Genomic DNA, 23,888 nt, shown 5'->3' with positions numbered 1-23,888 from the left:
TGGAATTTAATTAATTGATTGATTATAAGACCACTTGAAAAGTACTTGCCTGCATATAGGTACATAAAATATAATCACACTTCAGAGCGCTAATTTTTTTGTTTTAAATACTTTTGAAATGGTTGAGTATTTATCGATCCAAAAAAGGTTTTCTAAGGCTTAAAAATTGGCAAACCTCTTTCAAGGTAGAACATTTTTTTCGCTGTAACGTAATAGTTTCTGGGGCCTCATTTCTCTTGAATTATAGATCACTTTGAGTGATTCAATCAAACAGCGTACATGCAAAAAAACGAATAAATTGCGGGAATTATATATAAAAAATTAATTATACGTTTATTTTTTCTCAAGTTCAATCACTATGTTTCCATCCCAAATTATAGTTTGTATCCACTCTACAAAATGCTGTAAATATTCTCGTTTTCAATTTTTTTAGATAAGATATTGAACACAATTCTAAATACCTCAGGGAATGATAGTGAACAAAAAGTACATCAAAAAAATAGAGGAGCCATTAGTCGCTGTGAATGTATAAAGACAATTATATCGAATAGTATGGAATGGCAATTTCCGTCAACAACCCATTCATATCTTTAAATCAATTCAGTACTACTCTCCTACGGTAATGGCATATCTTACAATTTCAAGAAATAGTATACCGACTGATGATAATTAAGAACGGTATTCATACATATACCTCTATTTCTCTAGTTATCGTAGCTGGAAAATAAAAAATGTTCATGATCGATCCATCCTTTGAATTCTCAGTCTCTACTCCAAGTGGTAAATAGCATACTGCTGGACCAAACAAGGCTGGTAAAAAATTATTGTGCACCAAATGACTCAACATCACTAAAATTATTTAAACATCCAGAATATCATTCATTAGTTCGGAGCATTGAAAATACACCATAGTGTGAAGACCAGGAGTTTGACCAAGTTTCATCGCTACTCGGCAAAAATGGGTTTAATTAACGACTAAAATGGTACTAGTCAAATTAAACTGCTTAATCAAATTAAGTATCAAATTGAAATTAAGAACTAATTATTGGAATTTATTTAAGATAATTACCGAGTAAGTATTAAAACAATAAATGGAATATAATAAATAACAATTTGTATATACATTTGTTAACAAGTTACTTGATTATTAACAAATATTTTAATATTAGAGTACCCTAAAGAGACACTTTTTTGCTGAAAAATACATCAAATGTTGTACAGAAAGGTAATACTCAGCGAAAAAAGTATTAAAAAAGTAAAGTATAATGATGCTATTGCATCATTATAATATATTATGTAAAACAGTGTGTAAATAATATTTGGCCTAAAAAACTATTCCATTGTACCTGAGTGACTTGCCATCTTATAGTCTTTTATATAATTGATCCACTCATTTTGAAACTCCATAATTGGCATTTAATTATAAAAATGTCTTAATTTGATAAATTATAATGTTTCAAAAGCATTAAAATATAGTCACTCTTTTTGTAATTCGTTGATATAAAATTAACGGAACAAAAACATTGCAGTAACGTATAACAAAGAGATACATAATTTAGAAATATATATTGTGAAACAAATATTTTTAATAGATTAAATCGGATATTGCTATAAATTATTTAAACTCAAAACATAATATTTACATTTTAATTACACCGTTCTTAATAGAATAATAGTGCTTAACTTGTTGAATTGCAACATCTTAACAATTTAACAATCACTTTTATTGAGTTTTATCTTTACGATTGTAAATTAATAAAATAAGACATGAATCCCACAAAGAACAAGATTCGATATGAAGATGTAACAGACGTAAAATGTTGAAACTACTTGTCATTCAAGCATCTACGTAGATTCATACAAGTTAAACATTAATCATTATGAAAGTATAGTTGTTTTTATTGTCTATAAAACTTATACTACTCCGGCTGGACATACCTATAAAAATACTTATAACTTAATTATAAAAGTAAGAATATAGCTGCCTTTCGTACTTAACAAATATGTAATTTATTGAACACATGTTTTGAATTTATCTAGTTTAAATGATTTAAAATATTTAAAATGAAGATAGAGATGATCGTATATTAGTTAAATAAGGGTTTCTGATAACCGAATAATTCTAAAACAATTGATTATGTTGAACCATCATTATACTGAATTTTGATACATCAACTATACCTTTAAAAATACTCAAAATAGTTTTTAAGTTCTGTAACATGGGATGAATAGCAGGGATAATAGGGAAATTGAAAAAGCATGGCCAATCAGTTGTCAGTATACGCTGTTTTAATTGATTATCGTTCCTAAGACAATAAGATTGTATAAGGAGATAACTTATAAAATATACTAAACAATATATTTAAAGTTGTTAGTATAAATCTGTTATATTATAATAATTATTGTTACAAATGTTAATGAGCATAATAACAATTTATATTTCTATCTTAACTTAGTATCTGATGGGACAAAAAATATTAAAATATTTGAATATGAAGCTAAAAACCACTTGTCATTTAAGTAACAATGTGGATTTTAAGACACTAATCATCGTTATATTATATCTTATACCTCTTGTGGTTGTATTTATTACCTATACACTATATTAGCCAAATTCATCATTCCTTGAAAAATAATAATTTTAATTTATTGAATTGCTTGTTTACCAATTAGTGATAGTTTATCTGTAGTGGATAGACTTGGACTTGGACAGTTGTGGAGTTGACGTCAAATAGTTTATAGAAACGTCTTAAATTCTGATTTTTTAATCTATAGTGTTGGCGATATTATCAATTAATGATACTATTGAGTATGTTAAATCTATTACATTTGACTCAGCTTTCGCATTAGGATAATATGCTTGATAATTGATAATTTATTTCGCACAACAGCATTCAGAAATCAAAATCAAAAACATTTAAAAATATTTTTTCAACATAAACGTAATTGTTTATTTAGACTCTTCTAATGTCACAGTTTAAAAGAAGTTGTGCATAGCAGTAAAAATAATGTGTTAAATTAATATAGATTGTCAACGAGTTATATAAACCTACTTAGTTAGTAATGTAAAATAAAACAAAATATTTTTTATATATATTTGCGACATACACAAAACCAACATTCTCATAATGGAAATATGTAATCTAAATATTAATATAAATTTAAAAGACGAAAATATATTTATTATTTAAGTTTAAAAACGACAAACGAACTTTATGTCAACAAAATTTTATACTATTATTTTTACATTATACATTATATCACTCAAATCTATTTTTATTAAAAACAGTTTTAAAGGTAAATTATATTATTAACAACAATATTAATGTTTTATCATATATGTTCAGTTTAATTTGTGCTTCTTCGTAAAATCTTCTTAAAATTCGACTTCATTTTACAGTTAACACTTTGAAATATTTGTTATTAACCCTGTATTTTTGTTATCTCGAATTTGTAAGATTATTTAATTATATATAAGATAATTTTTTACGTGCATTTGTTATATTGAATTTTTAAAAATAAAATTTATTCAGTTTTCTTTTAGTTAAACTAGATTTTATATTATTGTAAGTAAAAAGTAAGTAAAACAATAAAGTAAGTTAAATTTGTGAATTTTAAATTACATGTACAAAAGAGTAAAAAAAGCCTAATATATTCAATAGTTTCTTATACTATGAATAATAATTCACTAAATATTATTGGAAATTATTTTTAAAAAAAATTAATGCTTTCTGATCAGTTTAAACTGGACTTATTCAGACAATATTTTCTATTATATTTTTTGAAATATTTCTGTCTGTTAGTTTAATTAATTTAGTAAAATTACTTCAAACTTTTTATTTTGCATTTTAGGAATGTGGAAAATTGATTCTGTCTCAGTTTTTTTTCAATTAAATAGACATATCCAGAAAACGTTTTATTCTATTTATGTAACAATACAAAAACAAAATTAAGTATTAAATATTTTAATTAAAGTAATATTAAAGCAATTAATGTTTATTAATTAAAACAATTACTATTAGTAGTAGTACTGTTTAAAATTATATAATATTGATTTCAAATCAGTTGAAAAATATTACAAGTTAAATATATTATTGTGTGTGAATAAATAACTTACAAACATATTATGAGAATTGTTGAAAATTGATTACTGAGAATTATTTTAATAAAGAAAGAAATATTAATGTTCAGTTTACGAATGTTACAATTAAACAGTTATATTAGTAAATAACTTAAGAAGAGTTAAGCATTAAATACATACTAATGTGAGTTTTTAGAATAAAATAATAACAATATCATTGGATAAAATATTATTTAATGTAATAAATGTTATAATTTATTAATTTTGTACTAAATCACATTATTATAAAAAATGTTGTATTTAATATTAAATAACATACTTATATTAAAATAAACTTGAAGTATTTTATATGTTTTCTCCTAAATAAATCCCAACTTAAAGTGTTAATATTATAATTATTATAACCACTTCAAAGCACCCGATTTATAAGAAGGGTAATAAATCCACTCGATCGCACCTTTTTACTACTCATAATCATCATCATCATCATCTCGACTCAACCGTACACCAACTACAAAACGGATCGATCCGTGTCGCGCGACTCACCGTCCACGGCATCATCGTCATCGCAATGATCCCGTCCTCCCGATCCCTACCTCTCGGCCGAAAAGTGTCCGACTCAAATCGCAGGCGGCTTGTTTTTTCACAGCCGCCTCTATAACAACCTGTAATCCGGCCGCCGGCCCGCCAGTTGCTACGTGGATACGTCGGTTATAGGACGTCAGTACGCACGAATTCGAGTCACTCGTTTACGACGCGTCTACGCAAACGAAAACTCGATTTTTTTCTCTGTTGTCATTACCGAAGACGACGACGACATTTCGGCCCTTGTCCAATGCCTTCAGTTCGCACTGCGCGTTTCTGTAGCTGTAACGAGGACGGATAGGAACGTTTTGGGTTTTGTTTTTTTTTTCACCCACATTGACGACTTGATCGATTAAGGATGACTAGATCGAAATTTTTTATCATCGACAGCTGACGGAGTTTTGTTTTCGATTACGATTTCCTTGATTTTTCGACTGTGATCTTAGTGATAAGTTTTGATATTTATTACGAGAGGGCCCGTAAGAGTACAACCCCATCAAGTGCAACTTGTCTATTGTGATAATATTTATTGTTACTGGATACTTTTTTTACCGCATAGAACGATGGCTAGAGGAAGAAAAGCTAAAGGTGCGTATGTAACACTAATATAACATATTTCCTCAAATGTCACTAGCCGAATATCTTCTCCCTTCGGTATAACGTGAATCGGCGGGACCTGGATGTCATAGGATGATTGTCCCAACAAAATTATATTTCGTTATAAATTAGTACTGGTTTACATGCTAAATGTTTGGAGTAAATATTTATATATATAGCTTACCACTAACTTTAGTTTATTGAATTTGCGAAATATTTACATTGTATTCAGTTGAATATGAAATTAGATATTTTTGTTTTGATTTATGCAATTTGATTATTTCGATTTGAAATTGTATAAGTTGTTGCTATATTTTACATATATTTTTGCCAAAACAGTAACAATAATGGCAAGCTTTACATATATTAAATTATTTATTTAAACCTAGATAGTGTTATGAACAGTCTTCCACTGTAAATTAATTCTTACTGACTAATGTATGTTTCTTGTAACTTTCAGAGACAAAATTTAAAAATGTTTCTCAATTTCTTATCCTCATTGTTTGATTTATAAAATTAGATGATATACGAGTTAAGATATATAATTATTGAGATAAGAATTAAATTGTCAACCTGTTGAGAATTAACTACCAATATGTTTAAATGTATACAATAATATTTAAAATGAAGTTCGAATGTTAACTAGACTTATGTACGCCAATAATGCGTTTTACATTTACTATCAAACGTAACTTAAAAATACGATTCTCCAATGACTATATATAAATAAAAATATATCACAGTAATTTGCTCGTAAGTCGTAGAATATATCGTATATGATATCCAAATAAGATCGCTAACATTGTTATGAAAATGTTTAAAAAAAAAGAGTAAGTTTGAAATTCAAAATCATTCCAACAACTAAGTGATTCAATTTTGTTTTGCAAATATTCAAATATCTGCTTGTATTTTTTTTATTTATTGGAATGCCGAATTGTGTTAATTTAAATGTTAAATTGGGTTTATTGTATTTTTGAACATATGGTACATTGAGCTTTATAATTTTTGAAAAGAATCGAATTTTGTCCCAAAGCTTTACCGTTTTTTGTTTTACTGAATGGTTTAAATCAGAATTAAATGAGAACATTGAAAGTGAAAGTAGTTGTGCTCATCTTATATATCGAATATAGAACTATTCAGCGGCCTGTATTTTGTATAAACAAAACTTCATTGATACTAGAGTCATGAATGTGCTAATTATTTCCGTTTTTCAGATATTTAAGTATTTCGTTATCTTATCAAAAATTGAAACTGAAAAATATTTTGTTTACCATTTAAAAGGAACATTTTAAAATATCTTATGTTTTGAATGTATTAATAATAATAAAATAATTATGTAATTATAACAATAATCATAAGGGTCATTAACTATTATTATATTATTGGCGATATCATCTTATCTAATATTATAATCTAATCTGTGAATAATTTTAGAACAATTTGTACACTTCAGAGTATTGTCATATTAAAGGATGTATTGTTCATAGTTTCTTTTTCAACTAATAACAGCCTGAAGGACAATAATCCTCTGGTTGACCCTAAATTTACAGAAGCACAATAAAGCAGATGGACATCTGAACGACACATGTCACAGATGGCTAGTCAGGCAAATATATAAATTCAACGGACTAAGACGTAAAGGTCTTCTAAATAAAACTTCAATACATCCTAAGAAACTCAATAAACCCAAAAGGAATGACTGTAAAAAGTGTTTTTGATTGCCTTAATGTTTTCAGTATCATGTTATTTTATTTTAAAGATTTCAAGTAATATCAATATCTTATTGGAGCTATTAGCTAGATTTAACGGCAATATTTCAAGAGTAAATTTGCATTATGAAAGTTTGGATACGTCAGTTAAAAATTGATGATTAATGAACTGCTGCAGAGCTATATTTATAAAGCAATTATTATGCAAACGTATCAAGTTTATGTAGACAAGTGTCAAATTGTGCAAGACCGAAACGATCGTGGCAAAACTGGGAACAGGACGCATTAAAATATTTTAAAAGAAATCAGCGATAAAATGATATTTTTGCGACGATTTAATGGAAACGTGAGAGGTGCAATCTCAATTAAAACGTATATAAATTAACGTATAATGCGATGGTTGTTATTTAAAATTTTGTAAAAAGAAACGGTGCAGGTTGATTTTTTCGCAACGGAAAAGCGACGGAGGATCTTAAATCATACCTCTAATTTTGTCATTATTTATTTATGGGAACTTCCGGATCTGTAGATATTATTACAGTATTTAAAGTGACTAATTCCTACCATTCTCCGAATGCATTGGTTTGTAATGTAATATCATATCAAAAGGTAATTTTGTTTTGCCTATTTACATTTTAATTTGCCATTAATTATGTGAATGTTATCCATAAAAAAATTGATACTGCCTTGATTTTAAAGTAATCAAGCCTCTTAGTCATATAAATATTTAGGTATTGAAGTCATAGTTTAACAAATATCTAATTATCACGATGACTATTCCCTAGTTTATTATTTCTCGCTCCTATTGTCAATAATCATAGTTCCTTGGAAACAATTTTTCCAATCGAAGTTCTATAAAGATTTTGAGCATAAAAATAGATTCTAATAGTTTTTTCATCAGAAAATTGATATTTAGTGATGCACTCCATAAGAAATGATCTTCTCTGGTGATTCTATTATGCACTTTCGTTGGCACTGTATATACAAAAAGTAAATCTTTTTGTCTATTCAATTCCTGAAAAAATGTATGATGTGTGATATGTTGATTTCGAATGTATTATGGTACATTAACGCCGTCTAACCTGATCGGATGAAATACAGTACAAATTGCTTGTATTTCGAAAGATTACGGTGTACCGGAGACACTGTTTCCTATCTTGTGTAGGTCAAGTAAACTACCAGTCTCAATTAAAATCCTTATGCATCAGGCTATGTTAACGTTCCTTCTTTCTACATGGATCCCAAAGATGATCTCCACATACCAGAATCGAAAAAAAAACCACAACTGTTCCAAAATAAGGTGCTCAAGATGATTCTGAAGGCCCCATGATATGTCAGGTACAACCAAATACATCGCGAAATTGGGGTGTTAATATTATCTGAATTCACAAACTCAGTCACCGAAAGGTTCTTAAATGGAAAATCCAGCATCAATAATACGTTAATTCCCTCCATTCCGATTCTGCTACGGTAGTCATGTAGAACCATCGTACAACAGTATACCGATTTGTAATTAAGAACGATTTTCATACCATTGCCAAGTTAAATTGCACACTGGTAACCCGAATAACAAAGACTTAAAGAAACTTATATTAACAATGACCTTAGTACATTTTTTTGATATCAATAAATAACTTTCAAAGTATATCTCTGATTTTGTTTTTAATGATTCAGATTAAATTTTATAATGTAGCTTATTTGATCTCGTTTCTTTTCCACATTTTTGTTAATTAATTTTCTCTGCCAGCTAGAAACAAAGTCAAATAATATTAAAAAATCTATGAAAATTGTGTTAATGTAAAACAGGTTAACATTTTATGGAAACAATCCCGCTAATAAAAGTATCTTACAATAGTTTAATTTTTTTTACGAACCACGGTTTATCGACCCTGAACGACCTCCTTAACATGGCTTTCAAACTACAATCCTTGGAATTTATCCTACCAATTGTTAAATGGCCAACTTCTTAACAACCCGAATGATCCAAACCTTGCGGAAAAACCACTGCAACCACCTAAGACGGCAATTAAATTGTGAATATTAGGAAGGGCGTATAGGTTAATATAATAGAGATATAACTATTATATATGTAAAGCTATTTAATATGATAGTTTGTTGGAGCTACTGATTTTCTGTAATGAAGTCTGGAGTTAAATTCTCGATATAAAATGATACTCGATAAATATTCTAAACAGAGCAAATATGCTATGTTTTTATCATCCATATTCTATATAGCTGTTTCTTGTATAGCGATTGGTAAATTAGTCCTATTCAATTAGTAGATCTATCTGACGGTTAAAAAAAGTTAATGTTTCCTTTATTATTTCAAAATTCTTCGCATTGCATCTTTCATGTTCGTATTCAAATATTTCTGTCTGTAAGTTACATACATGTATATTTGTATTTGAACAACAGTCGTGTTCAGAAATCTGGCGTTAGAGTTCCGCTAACACATATAACACACTAAACTACGCATAAAGACAAATACAAGATTTTTGTTAGTTTACGACGGAGTCGTAAATCCCGACGTAAAGCCGACTTTTGTAAATACAAGCGAACACTAAGTAAACAAGTTTTCTAAAAAATTATAATTTTCAACAATACAGCTTTGCAGATTTACCATTAGGTTAGTCTCGGAAACATTATATCCCAGTATATCAGCGAGTTACTTTCTGCAGGGCAGATTTAAACATATCTGTAGGTTAGCTTTATTAAGGCAATAATAAAGAAAATACTTCTATATTGTTTATTTATAATATTTAATAACACTATCTATAACTCTTAGTCTCGGTCTTCAAAATCATTGCAATTCAAACATGCTGAACCATAAATTAAATTTTAAAAAAGTGGTAAAGGCGATAGGACGGTCCACCTACTGTTGCGATAGTCGCGGGTTCGAATCCTGCTCGGACATGGTCGTTAATTTATGTTTGTGATTGTTTAATATTTGTGATTGTCCTAGGCAAGAGTGCAAAATCCGACAACGAAAATAATGATATCTTCTGTTCGTCTTCTGGGATGATTTCTAAGTTGGTCACTCGCCAGTCGGTAGACTTAATGCCGAGTACCATGGTTTGGAGCTGTAGGTCCAGTCCAGATAAACCCCTAGAGTGATTTGTGCAAAACTTGTCGAATATTTTAAAATACATGTTACGTTTTTTACACTTCAGCAAAATGACCCATGAACTAGAGAAATATTGATGTACACATTATCTGACGTGCCTCGAATTAACTTATGGATGTTATATTACGTATGTTCTAGATAGTGGTGATAAAAATTTACCTTAGTTTTGTGTTTGATACAGTTTTTATAATCGTTTATGTCAAGTGGTATTTTATTTTCAAGAAAATCGTAAATATTATGTTTCTGGATCATAAGGAGGAATCAATGTTTCAGATAGGCGGTTAGTTTGACTGAGTGGTCAGGGCGACAGGATAGTCCTCCTACTGTTGCGATAGTCGTGGCTCTGAACTTTTCTGGGGCGTAGTTACAAATTTATGTTTGTAATTATTTCTAATTATCTACAAGACAGGAATACAACATCTGCTAAGGAAAATCATAACCGTCACGCCAGTAACAAGGCTGACTGTCTTCTGGGATGATCTCTAAGTTGGTCACTCGCCAGATAAACCCTAGTTGGTAAAAGGGATTCCTCTTCAAAATATTTCATATAATAAAACTACTATTATCTCAAATAAAATGAGTAGTATTATAATACTTTTAAGAGTAAAGTGTTATTTTTATCTTAATAATTCTAATTAATTATTTCTATAATGACTTTCAACAGTTGACTTGGTAATTTGATATTACAACATGGCAAATGATTTTACAATAGATATCAGTCATGATCGCCCGACTCTACTTGAAAAGAGATGTTACAAGGTAAACTTTCTAAATAGCATTTCCTCATTGCACGATCAGTTGATTGACAGCTCGCACTCGCCTCTTTGCATTCTTCCTAGTTTTCTTTGGCTTCTTCAGGCGTTCTATCAAAATCTCTTTTTTTTATTTTAGAGTGAATCTGTATTCAATAAAATTATTGCGACGACTCATTACAGTTTATTTCTTCTCGTGTTTAACTCTTAGACTAAAATGATTAAAGAGTGTTAGTAATTTACGATTAATTAAAACGCCTTTGTCTTAAAAGGCATCATTAATTATGGATTAACTCAATCAAACATAATATCATTAAACCACTCCATTTATAGATGGGTGCTTGTAAAATAAAAATAAATTATTGAATATGGCCTGACATATCAACTCAATTCAAGAAGTTAACAAACAGATAAATCGATTAATCTTATAAATAACTAATGGTAATTTTGTTTTTTTAAATACAGACGATTCCGAAACACTTAAGGCAGTTAAAACGTTAAATCTAGATCAGTATTAATGTATCGAATGAATATTCGGTTTTTATATTAAAAAAAACAGCTTATCAACACGTGTTGTTTCCATTGGCAAAACACCTAACCAGTAAATCAGCCACTGACGTTGTATGTTGACAGCATTACTGGCATAATTTGGTAATGTGTGTATCAAAAGTTTAGCAGCATTAATCATTATTCTAAATGTTTTTGTGAGTTAAAAAAATAATAGTTGTCGTCCGGGTATATCAACTTTATCAAGTGGTTGTAATTTTAATAATTAATTAGACCTTTAGGAGTTTTTAACTTCTTGTCGATTTATACGATTTATGACCCTTGAACTGCATGTAATTCTATGTTAAATATATTGTGTCCTGGATTTTTTTTCCAACTAATTCACACTTTAAGTAATTGTTATAGTAATTTTATTATTAAGAAATTATTCGAAGATATAGATTTAAGTTGGTAAATTAATATTCACCAAGAAAAGAAAAATAATAGTTTTGTGTAAATATTTTATAATAGAATTTATAATAGATGATATTAACAATATTAGGATAATAATATATATCAGTGATTTTGTTAGTTAGTTAAATCTTTATTTAGTTTACAGAATGTTAATTTATTTTGAAATATTATTAACGTATTATTTTGTGAAATACTATTTAACAAAATAAGTTTAGACTGGTCTCAATATATTTATTATTGGGGAGCTGTCAATACCTATAAACTGACTGAATTATTACCTATAAATTAATTTAAAATTGTTAATATTGTCTTGAGTTTATCTATATCAATATTTTTTGCGCCAAAAGCCGATGAAATTAATTTACTTTTTCTTTAATTCATTCTGAAGTTTTTAAAGAGTTATGGATAAGATTTCTGAATGTTTTTTTTTCTGGACTAAAATAATATTCCAATAGCTATATTTTTATACTTCTTGAGGTGTTACTGTTATTGCCCACGAAAATTTATTTAAATTGCTGCAAAGTTAATTGAACATATGATAATTTAAATTTGTGCCTTCTAGACAGTTTCAGCTGTAGTATATTATTACTCTTACAGTACGTATAAATATGCATTGTCAACTTGAATACAATAGAGTAAACTGATTAATGTTAATGCAGAGTTATATACATTATCTTCTTAGTCTGATTAAGTTCTTTATCTTACCTGAATATATGAATAATTGCATTATGAACTAATTTTTACAGAATTTGTAATGTGTTGGGTTTATTTTCATATTTCAATTTAAATTTTCTAAACCAATGAATAAAGACGATTCTTGGTCTGGAAAATCGGTTTCGGTTTGTTAAAAAATTTATCATTTTCATACCTTTTATGTATTCAGAAAAATGTAAATATGATTGTATCGATTTTATAAGTAAATCGCCACTATATCAACTAACTAACCTAGAATGTAAACACTATTTTGTTCCCTTCGATCTTTTCCAAATTTACCACTCCTAATTCTTGTTTTTCCAATAGTTTGATCGTTTTATCTAAGTTTATACACGACCAGACACCAGTTATACATATTATAATTAGAATATTAAAATATAAATATTTTAGAATTCCTCTTCAAAATTAGTCATCAATCCGCTTGCGATTTCAATCTCAGCGAACGGCCTCATAAAACTCAAATGCAACAAAAACTTGTAATTCTTCATTGGCTTCGAAGCCTTGAAGACAGCAAGTCATATGTTACATGACGAAAGGTTACAGAATTATTTTTTTAATGTAAATTAAATTTTCTGAAAATCAATCAAAAATAGATAAATATAAATGAATATGTATTTTTATTAATTAACTAAATTTGCCACCAGCCCTGTTTAAGAATACCCTAAGAAATACCATCAAATATTATGGTTTAAAGTAATTAACTAATTTAATCACTGTATATAATTAGATCTAGCTACCGGTACATAGTCTTAGCATGTTATTAAACGTAGTGAATTTTTTCTTTATTACGGTAATTTTCAACAAAGTAATCTTATTTATTAATCTAGAAATCTATAAATTATACAGTGTCATCTCAAATATGACAAATTACTAAGCAAAACATTAGTCAATATAAATAGACATATATTAATGGATCGTGCTTGTTTTGATTGTGATCCAGGGTTGTTTAAATAATTTACTTGTTAACGTTCTAACGTCAATATACGAAAAACTGTTCGGTAATAATTGGCAAGTGATTGTGGCTGTGTCATCGCGTCGCCCATGAGAATCTCACATATCCCACTAAACGTTTTATTGAGTCTTTAAGCGTTTATCATCCATTGGATCAATCGTTACGACCTGTAGGCCGCGCAGCCTTTGACAATTGAAGTATCAGCCAATACTAGTTAATAATCTATAAATTCCGTTGTTAACATTTTTATGTTATTGAATTTTTTTCAAGTTTTATTTAGATGTTAGTAGAAATAAATAATAATGATAATAAGAAAATCGTAATAAATGAATTACCCGCGTTAATTAATGTTTTGTATTGTTTGTTGCGGATAATCTTAACAGTTTAGGTTAATTTTAAGCAATGATATAAATTGGTATTTCCTATCAGTGTCTATTGTTTTTTGCACGCATGTCGGTGTAGTAATGGTGTATCGTAAAGTTATAGGACTGACCATTCGCCTTGTTGTGACAGTAACAGGTAGTTGAAAATGTAATAGAGTAATAATCTCAGTCATGCTGCGTAAGTATCAATGTAAACAACTGTTTATCAAACGAACCTAGCTGTTAAATTCAATAGACATTTCTACGTATAAAAGAACAGTTTAGTATTATTGAGTTGTTCAATGCTCATACATTCAAAGTTACATTTTCGTTTGCTGTGTGATTTAAAGAAATTTGCTGTCGAAACTCACCAAACGCTTTGTGATGTTTGAGAGAAATAGTTTTCGTGTAGTTTCAGAGATAAAAAGTTATTACTTTGATGTCACTGACAAGGAACGGTTTAGAGTCAAAAAAAGTTCGCTAAAGTTCAAATACAAATTAATTTCAAGACTAGACAGAAACCCAACTCAGACACTCAAAAACTTTAACTATCTTACTGATTGATGAATTAACTGTTTCCAGAGGTTCACATACGATAGGAAAGATACAAAAAGGGGGAAATGGCTACCACAGAAATTGCCATTGCTTGCCAGACAAAAAAAGAGTGCTCAGTGGCGTATTGCCAGTGAATATACAACGACAATCCCAAGTGCAAAATAGGTTAGACCAGGGGAGCCATTCACATCGTCAACGAAGTAATAGACTTGCTGAGCATATGTTAGGATCAGCAAGGTGTAGAGCATATCCTGCAAAGGTCTACTCACTTTAATTGAATACATTGAGCGAGGTGTTGTTGGAAGAATGACTAGCAATAACGAGTAGCAAACACAGTCATCCTTTCGCATGATAATGCTCGGTCACATGTTTGGTTGTGAAAAATACACTGTTGTAGCTCTAATGAGAAGTTCCACTACATCCAGTACTCACCCAACATAGCATATTCTGATTGCTACATGGTGTCAAAATCCTGAAGTAACGCGAAAATAGATCAATGATTGTCAGAAAGACGAGTAAAGTAATAGAAAATTATAGAAGTTGTTTTGATAACATATTTTACCAATTTGTTTCAGTAAATGCCTTTTTAAACTGAACAATTGATAATAATACAAACAAGTCGTTAATAATTAATGAAAACTTGTTAATAGACATTGTGAAAGAGTCTAGTATTTGTCCATCAGCATTTATTGACTCTAGACATTTTTGCTAATACTTTTATGTACTTCTATTACACATTAAAGTATTCAGATATTTGCTGATGATATCCTAATCACAACCTTGTTGTTAGATGTCTTCGTTTCGGATATATTAAAGCGCATTATGAATATTCCAAAATACCATATTCTAGATTTTTAAAAGATTTACCTAAAAGTTAATATATATCTTTGGGTATTTTTTAAGGCAATATGTTTTTGTCAGCATGCGCCCTATGTTTTTAAAATATTGAATAGAATAGCATGAACATCATCATATAAAGTCGGAAACGTCATAAACGACGGCGATAGATATTCCTTTGTTAGGCAGGCCATCGAGCCAGATTCTACGGTAATTAACATACAATTTCAGCCTACGCCATAATTTCGTTCGGCTTTTCCCCTCCAGCTTTTCGCGGATTATTTATGGATTTTGTTGTTTTACAAATGCCCCCCAGAGTCATCTCCGTAAATTGAGATGGTTCGACAGTAAATAATGATAGTCGTGACTGGGAATCCAGCGAGGGGAAAATCCAGAATTAATTTGTGTTAGATATTGTACAACATTTATCTGACAGTATCCGTAGCACCGAAAGATTTTTTATATGAGTGCTTTTAGTTTTCTATAATTTTGCATTGTCATATCCCCATAGTTGTTTTATTTTAAGAATATATTTGAATGTTTCCTTTTTTCTTCAATAATATTAATTACTAAATCAGTGAGGATTTGAATAACCAAAGGCAAGAAAATTGTTTATACACTCACTGGTTTTATCTTTCAGTCAAAAAGGACTTTCAGCAGAAGTTCCACATCTAGCATTATATTTTCTAATATAATTTCGCAGCAATACTCTTCTATTCAAAGTTGCATTTCTAAACAGTAAGTATCGAAATCAAGGAACTTTGCTGGTTAGTCTGAAGAAACTCCCAATTTGACCTAAGTCTTTATATATAGAACAGGGATGCAGAAAAAATATCGTAATTGTTGGCCGATATATCGATATTTTTTTAGCCGACAGTTTTAACCTAGTTTAACCTTTAAAACTGATATTTAATTTTAAAGGTCAAAAACTTCACTACTTTTTAAAATATTTTTAAAAAAATATATAGTTTTTAGGCTAATATTTGACTATTTTTATGTTTTCTTAAAAATATGGATATTTTTTTTCTCCGATATATCGATATTTTTTTGAAAATATAGAAAACGATATAATATAGATATTTTTTTCGGAGACCAACACATCTAATATAGAATATGTGAACCTATTTGTTTTTGGTACATGGAGTCATATATGGGTTCGCACTAATACATCAAAGTATCTAAAGCTGCCAAAACAAAGTAAATCGCAGTAACGTGGAAGTAATGTAGGTACTAGAAAACACGCAGGAATATAGTGTATAAGCGTTACTTACTCTTAACCTTAACTTAAGGAAACTACTTTTAATTTGGGAAATACATCTGGAATATATTGCTTATATCCCGTACTCGCCTTGCTTGTGTATAAATACAAGAGAATAGTATTAAATTAATTTGTAGATTTTTAATGCTTAATATCTCCTAATCTTCCAGGGTTATTGCTAACATACAGCATTGCTTGTACCATTGCCATTGGGAATCTTTTACAGTTTATCTACTATTACTGTATCTTCTCTAATTTTATCGATGTTGTTGTTGATAAGACTATTTTCATAGAAAATTACATTAAATTATTTGAGTAAATGTGTAAATAGAATAGTCTGATACAGGCATTTGTAAGTAATTTGTCTTATTTTCGTTTTATTGATCTCAGTATTGCAATTTCAGTTGCTTATATTTGTTTTGGAATAAAATCCCAATGTGAAATTTAAGTAGTACTTGTTGTATGATGTCAATATTTTGTTATTTTTGGCTATTTTTATTTTTAAATGCTTAGTTCTACAAGACATGGATTACTTTCAAGACTTTTCACATTGATTCATGATTATAGCTTGTAATTACACAGAAGTTAAAAAAGTTATTTATATATTCGTTAGTAGAATATGAAAAGATCAGTATCAGTGAAAAGATACAAATGGTAAGTGAAAGGAACATTCTTATGTGATGTATAATACCAAAATTGCATGATTATGAATTATCTGATCATTATTGGACTATAATCATAATAATGCGTATTGTTAACGAGCATCATCGTAAAATGAGTGTGATTAAAGAACTCAAGGATAGCTATATAGAGCCTACAAACGTATAAAAACGAACTGCAGCAGAACGACGTTTCCACCCCAGTAATTCCGACAAAATTGAGTAATATGGGGCGAATAAATCAATTTAACATCCAGTCGGCCTAGAATTTCCGCATCCCTCGTAAAACCAACCCTGTTATTTTGATCGGCGAAGTTATATTTTATTTCGAAGAAGAGCGTAAAGCCATTACGGAGAGAAATAGGGACCGAGAGGGTGGCACGCACTCGACGGCAATTTGTTGGAGTAATGCGCTTAGGGGATGATCGGAAGTATGGCAAGATAAATTCGATTTTATCGCGAGGATTTCTTCTTCCATCTAGCAAACGGAAAAGTTTTTCAATTCAGGGATACTTTTGTGTTATCGGTGAATCTTTTTTATATATCCTAAAAATTTTTATGGGAATCTTTCCCATAACCTATAGGAGTTTATTCAATGAAGAGTAATTATTTTGCTATTTGACCGATTATTTCTACCTCATTAATATACATTGCACTGAAAATATATTTAAAACACATTGGTATCACATATTTAACATTTTAACGCACTTATATGCGGAAAACAAGTGTAAAAGTAATTACGAAATTAAAAAATATGTAATATATATAAACATGTAGTAAAAAATATTACTAAAAGATTAGGATGTGTACGTGACGAACTGCAAATGCTTCGTAAACAATTTTTAAATAACATCGATGTTTCGGTATATCCATATTTTTTAACTATATCTAAAGAGACATCCCAAACCAAAAGTTCGATACATGTATCGATTTTTTCCAGCTTCAGTCCTACTTTCCCTCGCAAAATTCATGTGATGACCGTGCGATCCTCAACCAAAAGTTCGATACTCTGCTTCAAAAATCCTAGGTTTTAATTGGCAACTAGAAGTTCGCTATTTCTTTCAGAGACATATCGATATTTTTTCGACATCCCTAGTAAAGAGTGAGCGAATATTCTCTATGGTTTTTGGTTGCATATAATAAGAGTTGCTTCATTCAAAATGCTATAATTCACAAACTAATGATCGGACAGCTGTCAATTTATACACGCATCTTTTGATGGTTAGGGCTAACTAACAAACAGATGTATTTAATTCTAGTAGCGCCATCTATGTGTCTGGTCGAGGACTTTTCAATTGACCTGTTATATATTGCTACTTGTGCTCAAGCCCGTCAATAATAATCTGAACTTGACTCTCTGGTGAAATCAAAATCTAGTATTCTTTTTACTCAGTTTTTTACTTTATCCCAGAGTATTTTTTTTTACCTTATTGACTTTTTAATGGACGCAGATGGCCCATACTTCTAACATTTTCATGCATATCGCCACAGTTCTTACTAGCACTAACTAAAAGTTTGAGGAAGCAATAAATTATCCCACAACAACTTAATAGCGGCGCGAAAGGATCAACAGGAATACATGAACAAAGTTAATAGTGCTTAACAAATAACGTCCATATAATCAATGATTTTTGTTACCTCTTTATTACCGTTTATGCCCTATCATTTTTCCTGCATAAATTAACTTTTTAGTGCTAATCAACTATTTATAGAGGAGGAAAATTATATTTTCCTTTTGGTTTTCCTCGGTGCGAACACAGACCGACATAAAAGTCCGCGAACTTATGCAAAATTCTATAAAAATAATCTTTATGGACCTCTTTATAGCTGCAGGCACTAAACATACTGTATTTTGAAGTTTACGTTTTAACGTCTCTGAGATTTACGAGGTTTGGGCTGTCCTGAGGTTTTTTGTATAGTATGTTGTCGGTGGATATACAGTGCTAATAAAATGTACAGGATTTTCGTTCACCACTAGCAAAAATATTTACGTATGCGAAAATAGCGACTCTAAGAAAATGTTTTATTTGTTGTCCCTAGGTATCGTTACTGCAATATTCTAAGTTGATCAGTAAATAAAAAAAAATTAGGGAACTTATCTCCAAACTGGTAAAAGAAAATATAGATTATTATTGTAACCGTTTGTACCAATTAGTAGATACAAAATATGTGTGAAAAAAAAACCAAAAAGGGTACAAAGGAAAATAGTCTTAATTTATAAATTAATTAATTATTATTGTTCTGTTCTACTTGCATCAGTCACTATCAAACAACTGTCAGAGCTTGCCAATATCATCAACTCCATCCTGAGATTAAAGCATTTCCCAAAGAAATGGAAACATGCTCTTGTCGCTATTATTCCTAAGAAGAAACATCCCGAACGATCAATTCGGTTTCCGTGCCAAACTTACAATCCTTCATCAAGCTGCTCGCGTCGTAGCAACAATCCACCAGGCATTGGAGCCATATTTTAGATGTTTCCAAAGTTTTCGATCAAGTATGGCACCACGGTGTAATATTCAAAGCAAAACAGTTTGGTCTACCGAATGACCTAATCTCCCTGATAGACTAATACTTGGACGGTAGGTCCTTTCAAGTGAGGATCGGTGACACAGTCTTCTCTCGAAAACGGATTTCTGCAGGAGTGCCGTAAGGTCTCGTAAGTCCCCCTAGGCCCTGCCCTGTTCAACCTTTAAATGGTTGATTTCCCACTATACGAACATTCCCACACAGTATTTAATGCAAATTATACAGCTTTCTTCACAATAGGTTACAGTCCCGACGCTATTCGCGACAAACTTCAAATCCAACAGAACCAGACGATTGCAGATAAACCCGAGCAAAACTCAGGCTATTCTGTTGCACCGCAGAAGGAGTTCCTCGTTTATCACCTTCAAATCCGTCAAGTCCCTATCTCCTGGCTCTAGAAAGTATCATACCACGCTCTCCAGTTCGACCGCAGGTTCCAATGGTCAGTCCAAATTCAGCACGCTGTCTCAAAGGCAATGGCGTGTATAGTCCACTCTTCCCACTCTTCTGCAGAAAAAATAAACTCACAATACTCCAGAAAGCGACTATATAAACTGTATAAAATGCTAGTCCATCCAGGTTGCCTCTACGGAGTACAGGTGTGGTACAGGTATGTCCCTCGCAGTAGATAACCAACTATGATAATCCCAGTTGTAACCCAGAGTCTCTGTCGCCCGCAAAACACTATCCCCAACCCGAAGCAATATCAGCAAAAGACCATTTGGTTCTAGCTGGTCATCATGAATCAAAAAAGAAAACTTGCATCAGTACACAACTAAGACGAATATGGGTAAATACAACAGTTACCTATACAATAGTCAAGTTAATAATAATACTTATACACTGTACAAGTTCTTGTTCATTCTGCTTCAATCCTCAGATCTCCTACGCGTTGTTGGATAGCCAGATTGCTTCCACGTTACTGTAATTTAGTAATTCATATGTTAAAGCGAAATTTCGAATGACTTCGTAGATCCATTTGATTTCGAGGCGCAGTTCTTCGTTATGTAATACAACCCCATAAATGCAAGTAGGCTTTATAATTGACTGATAATCTAATCTTTTTGATATTGGGTTAAGTTCTAAGTACCTTTCGATTAATCAGTTCTTTCATTTTAAGTCTAATCGTTCTAATCTACCATAGAAATGAATTTTGAAGTATTAGGCATTCCTTAAGTGATAAGGCAAAGTTGACATGCGTATATTTCAAGCTATTAAGTTGTATTTTCTAGGGCATTGAGATAAGATCCCATATTTGCTCATACGGCCCAAAAATCATTGTTAAAATCAGTCAATTTAAGACGGTTCTCTTCGACATCCTCCCTATGCGGCAGATTTTGGAGAAATGTTAAAGGGACTAAATTATATACTTTATATTGAAACTGCTTCATTAATGATAAATACATTATTATGATATTTGGTATCATATAATTTTGAACTAATACAAAAAAAAATTGATTGAAATAGTTAAATATTATATAGGATGTAATTCCATATTTTTAAGTGCGTTTATCTACTGTCTTTTAGTTAGCCTTAAAATTGAAACATCAAACTGTTTGCCCGATATTTTCATATATTCAAAACTTTATTTATTAGAGTGGAATTAATTAAAATATAGAGATGATTAACATCAATTGAAATATTGCGAAATTATTTTATTAAGTTTATTAACATCTATTGAAGGAGAAATCCAATGATTAACAGCACATTCAGACTATATTTTGATAAAATAAAGTGCTGAATATTAAAAAATATCTTTCACGATACCCAAATTTAAGGTTTAAATTGCAGACATGATTTTTTGATGGTGAATTCGATTCAGCTAAGAAGATATAAATTTTTTAATTAATTATAAGGTTTTTCGTTATATTTTATTATTTCAACCTATTATGACATATTATTTGTAAAATTAGATATGTATTAGAATAATACTAAAATTAATATAGTTATATTCAAAACTTGAAATTTAGAATTAACTGTTCAATAGGTCGGAAGTGAGATGCACTTAATTGCTTGTCGAGGAAATCTAAGGAAGCCAATTAATCATTCTGAAAGGAAACTGTGTGTACTACTAATCATGTCTTTCTTATAGTAGATGATAATGTGCTTTAATAATTTCGTATCCTTTCAATAGATGTTGATTTTCTTTATATTGTACCAACTTTGCTCTAATATTAAGTTGTAACCACGAACTTCTTGATATACAGACTTTATATTTTGCTAATTTTGTGAATAGAAAATGTAACGAATAATTGAAATGTGGGCAAATACTGGTACGCCACTGTTCTATCGCCCATCCTCTATATCAGTTTGCCTTTTGGCTGACCGGGACGTCGTAGACCTTTCGAGAATCGTGCCTCTAGAAAAAGATGACATAACCGTCACATCTGTGATCTTACTGAAAATAGCACCTGCACTATTTACTTGTCATTATTTATAGAACAGCATTCGTGGACTTTTAGCCGTTTTGTTCTGTCTGGTCTTCGAGCTCCCACACGTTTGTTACGCCTATGTGGCGAATCACTATATAAGGTTATTCATCATTAAAATTCTTTCTTTCTCTAATCATATTCATCTTTATCACGTGATGGAGTTGGTGTAGTAAAGTTCCTGTCCTGTCCCTATATCGGGCAACATTTTGATGGAATTAAAGAAATAATATGACAGTTGAAACGAACTATATGCATCGTATTAATTTACAATCAATCAGAACAATGACATAGTGCATTCCGCATTATTTAAATGATGAGCATTTAAATTATTTATGACGCTATTTGCACACAAAATATAATCAATTTGTACGCATACATATATTTACGGAAATAAAAGACGTTGAGTTAAGACAACATTCGTAATTCGATGCCATACATAGTCTGATTTAAAAATAGCATTTATGGAAACTACTTATATATAGATATATCGTTAAACTTCACTGACATTTTGATTTTTGATTGTCTACTTCCTCTACTCTTTGGTCGCGAAAAATAATCATCTCAGACAAATAGTGTTAGTTGGTGTTTAACGACAGCGAAGATTCGTGGCCCTAGTTAAATAATAATTATAAATAGAGAGGTTTCTACTACTATTTTATTTAAAGGAAATCTTTAAATTACTATATATTTAGCTATAATATATTAATCTACTAATCAAACAAGGATTTTCATATTTTATATAATTATTCATTTCATACTGCCATATTACTCGTATATACTATTTTAGTTTATAAAAGCACAACACATTTAGCTTTAGAACTATAATTATTTAAAGTAATAATTAAATTACAGATAAATTCTGTAGTATTCTTTTTAACATCTAGGATCTGAACTGGACCTTGCATTAAGCAGTAGCTTAATGTGAGAACCAAAAACCAGGTTCTTCAGCATTATACCTATAGACCAACTAGTGACCAACTTAGAAACCATCCCAGTCATTCGGACCTACCCAACTTGGCCGTGGCGTGACTGGAATGGAATTTTTCCCGGGTTGCCTAGAACCATTCACAATCACAAGCATAAAATACATCCATAGTCTGTGGGGTTCGAACTCACAACTATCGCAGCAATACCACACTGCGATTACCAAGCTGGCGTATACTTGTAAATTGAATTATAAAATCAGACCAAATATTATTTATATTTACTTTCAATGAAAACCCAAGATATCATTTTCGATTCTTAAAAAGTAATGCGTGGGTATACTTCGTTAAAACCTGTTTCGGTTAATATATAAACTACGTGCTACTATATCAGATTATATGAAAATGTGTGCTATCATTTAATATTTAAATAATTCTTTGCCTAGTGATAATAATCTTTAAAACGTTCAAGTAAATAGCGAATCCTTAAGAAAAAAAAAATGCCACATTTCAAACATTCTTGTATGTTTTTCTAAAAAGCTTTCTGTTTTATATTGCTTTCTATATATCCGCAACTATTTCCCATTATAATATTTTCTATCTCAACCTATTATCTTTCTTAAAACTGATTTAGGTTTAATATATTCTCGTGGACTACTAGTGTTAACGTGACTTGACTGTTTACTCTTATTTCTTTGGACAATTTCACGGAAGATGCTTTGTTTTACTAGATCAACAAAGAAATAAAAGAAATCAAAAAAAAAATCCAAATGTTTACATTGTCTTAATTATACCTATATGATAATTATATTACGGATTCCTTGTTATTTCGCCTTATTAATTTTATTTTAGGTAGCGT

The 23,888-nt window shown here is 30.2% G+C and overlaps 1 protein-coding gene across 5 annotated transcripts in view; it reads left to right on the top strand.

Moving 5' to 3' along the window:
• tkv (serine/threonine receptor kinase thickveins) overlaps positions 1–23,888 on the top strand; it is a 305,330-nt gene that overhangs the window by 213,239 nt on the left and 68,203 nt on the right. Inside the window, exon 1 of one of the 5 annotated variants that reach the window (XM_076408422.1) lies at positions 4,703–5,254. The exons of 2 other annotated variants lie outside the window; for them this stretch is intronic. In XM_076408422.1, coding sequence (XP_076264537.1) covers positions 5,230–5,254 — 25 coding nt within the window. In that variant the 5' untranslated portion in view covers positions 4,703–5,229. Of the gene's footprint in view, positions 1–4,702; positions 5,255–23,888 lie in introns of those variants that run through there. 2 more of the 5 variants (XM_076408448.1, XM_076408439.1) reach the window with 2 other exon arrangements.

This window comes from Rhynchophorus ferrugineus, unplaced genomic scaffold (assembly GCF_030347505.1).
Source record: "Rhynchophorus ferrugineus isolate W39M unplaced genomic scaffold, kcgeb_rfMv2 rfM1, whole genome shotgun sequence".
In the NCBI taxonomy this organism is placed as follows: domain Eukaryota; kingdom Metazoa; phylum Arthropoda; class Insecta; order Coleoptera; family Curculionidae; genus Rhynchophorus; species Rhynchophorus ferrugineus.
Note: the sequence above shows the minus strand (reverse complement) of the source record. Positions and strands in the feature narration are given on the sequence as shown.